The sequence below is a fragment of the Myotis brandtii genome, unplaced genomic scaffold (assembly GCF_000412655.1).
Source record: "Myotis brandtii unplaced genomic scaffold, ASM41265v1 scaffold1166, whole genome shotgun sequence".
Taxonomy (NCBI): Eukaryota; Metazoa; Chordata; class Mammalia; order Chiroptera; family Vespertilionidae; genus Myotis; species Myotis brandtii.
Genome location: NW_005354034.1, coordinates 571,041 through 571,428, shown reverse-complemented (window position 1 = coordinate 571,428; position 388 = coordinate 571,041). Strand labels below are relative to the sequence as shown.

Sequence of the window (388 nt, the reverse complement as noted above, 5' to 3'; positions counted from 1 at the left end):
GGTGATTGAGTGTGCGTGTATATGCGTGTGCGTGTGTGTGTGCACACGCATGTAAATGCAGGAGCAGCTCCCACACCGACCTTCCTCCTCCGTGCTCTCCGGGTCCTCCAGCAGGGTGCACTCAATGAGGGACACCACCCCGTTCTGCAAGAGAGCGGCCCAGGGGTCGGCAGGGGGCCCTGACCGTGAGCAGCCACCGGTGTGTGTTCTACTCCCAGTGGCATTAAAAATATGCATTTCTATCTTTTAGAAACATCCATGATGAGAGAGAATCATGGACTGGCCGCCTCCTGCACGCCCCACACTGGGGATCGAGGATTCGGGGTTTTCAGACAGAGGGGTGCTCACCCCCACTGTGCAGACCCGCACACCGGGGCTCGGGGGGGCC

General features: G+C 59.8%; 1 protein-coding gene across 1 annotated transcript in view; it reads right to left on the bottom strand.

Moving 5' to 3' along the window:
• The window catches only part of RASGRF1 (Ras protein-specific guanine nucleotide-releasing factor 1), a gene marked incomplete at its 3' end in the record, with an annotated part of 74,947 nt that overhangs the window by 22,315 nt on the left and 52,244 nt on the right, over nucleotides 1-388 (bottom strand). Inside the window, exon 11 of the mRNA XM_014529208.1 lies at nucleotides 81-144. Coding sequence (XP_014384694.1) covers nucleotides 81-144 — 64 coding nt within the window. The remainder of the gene's footprint in view (nucleotides 1-80; nucleotides 145-388) is intronic.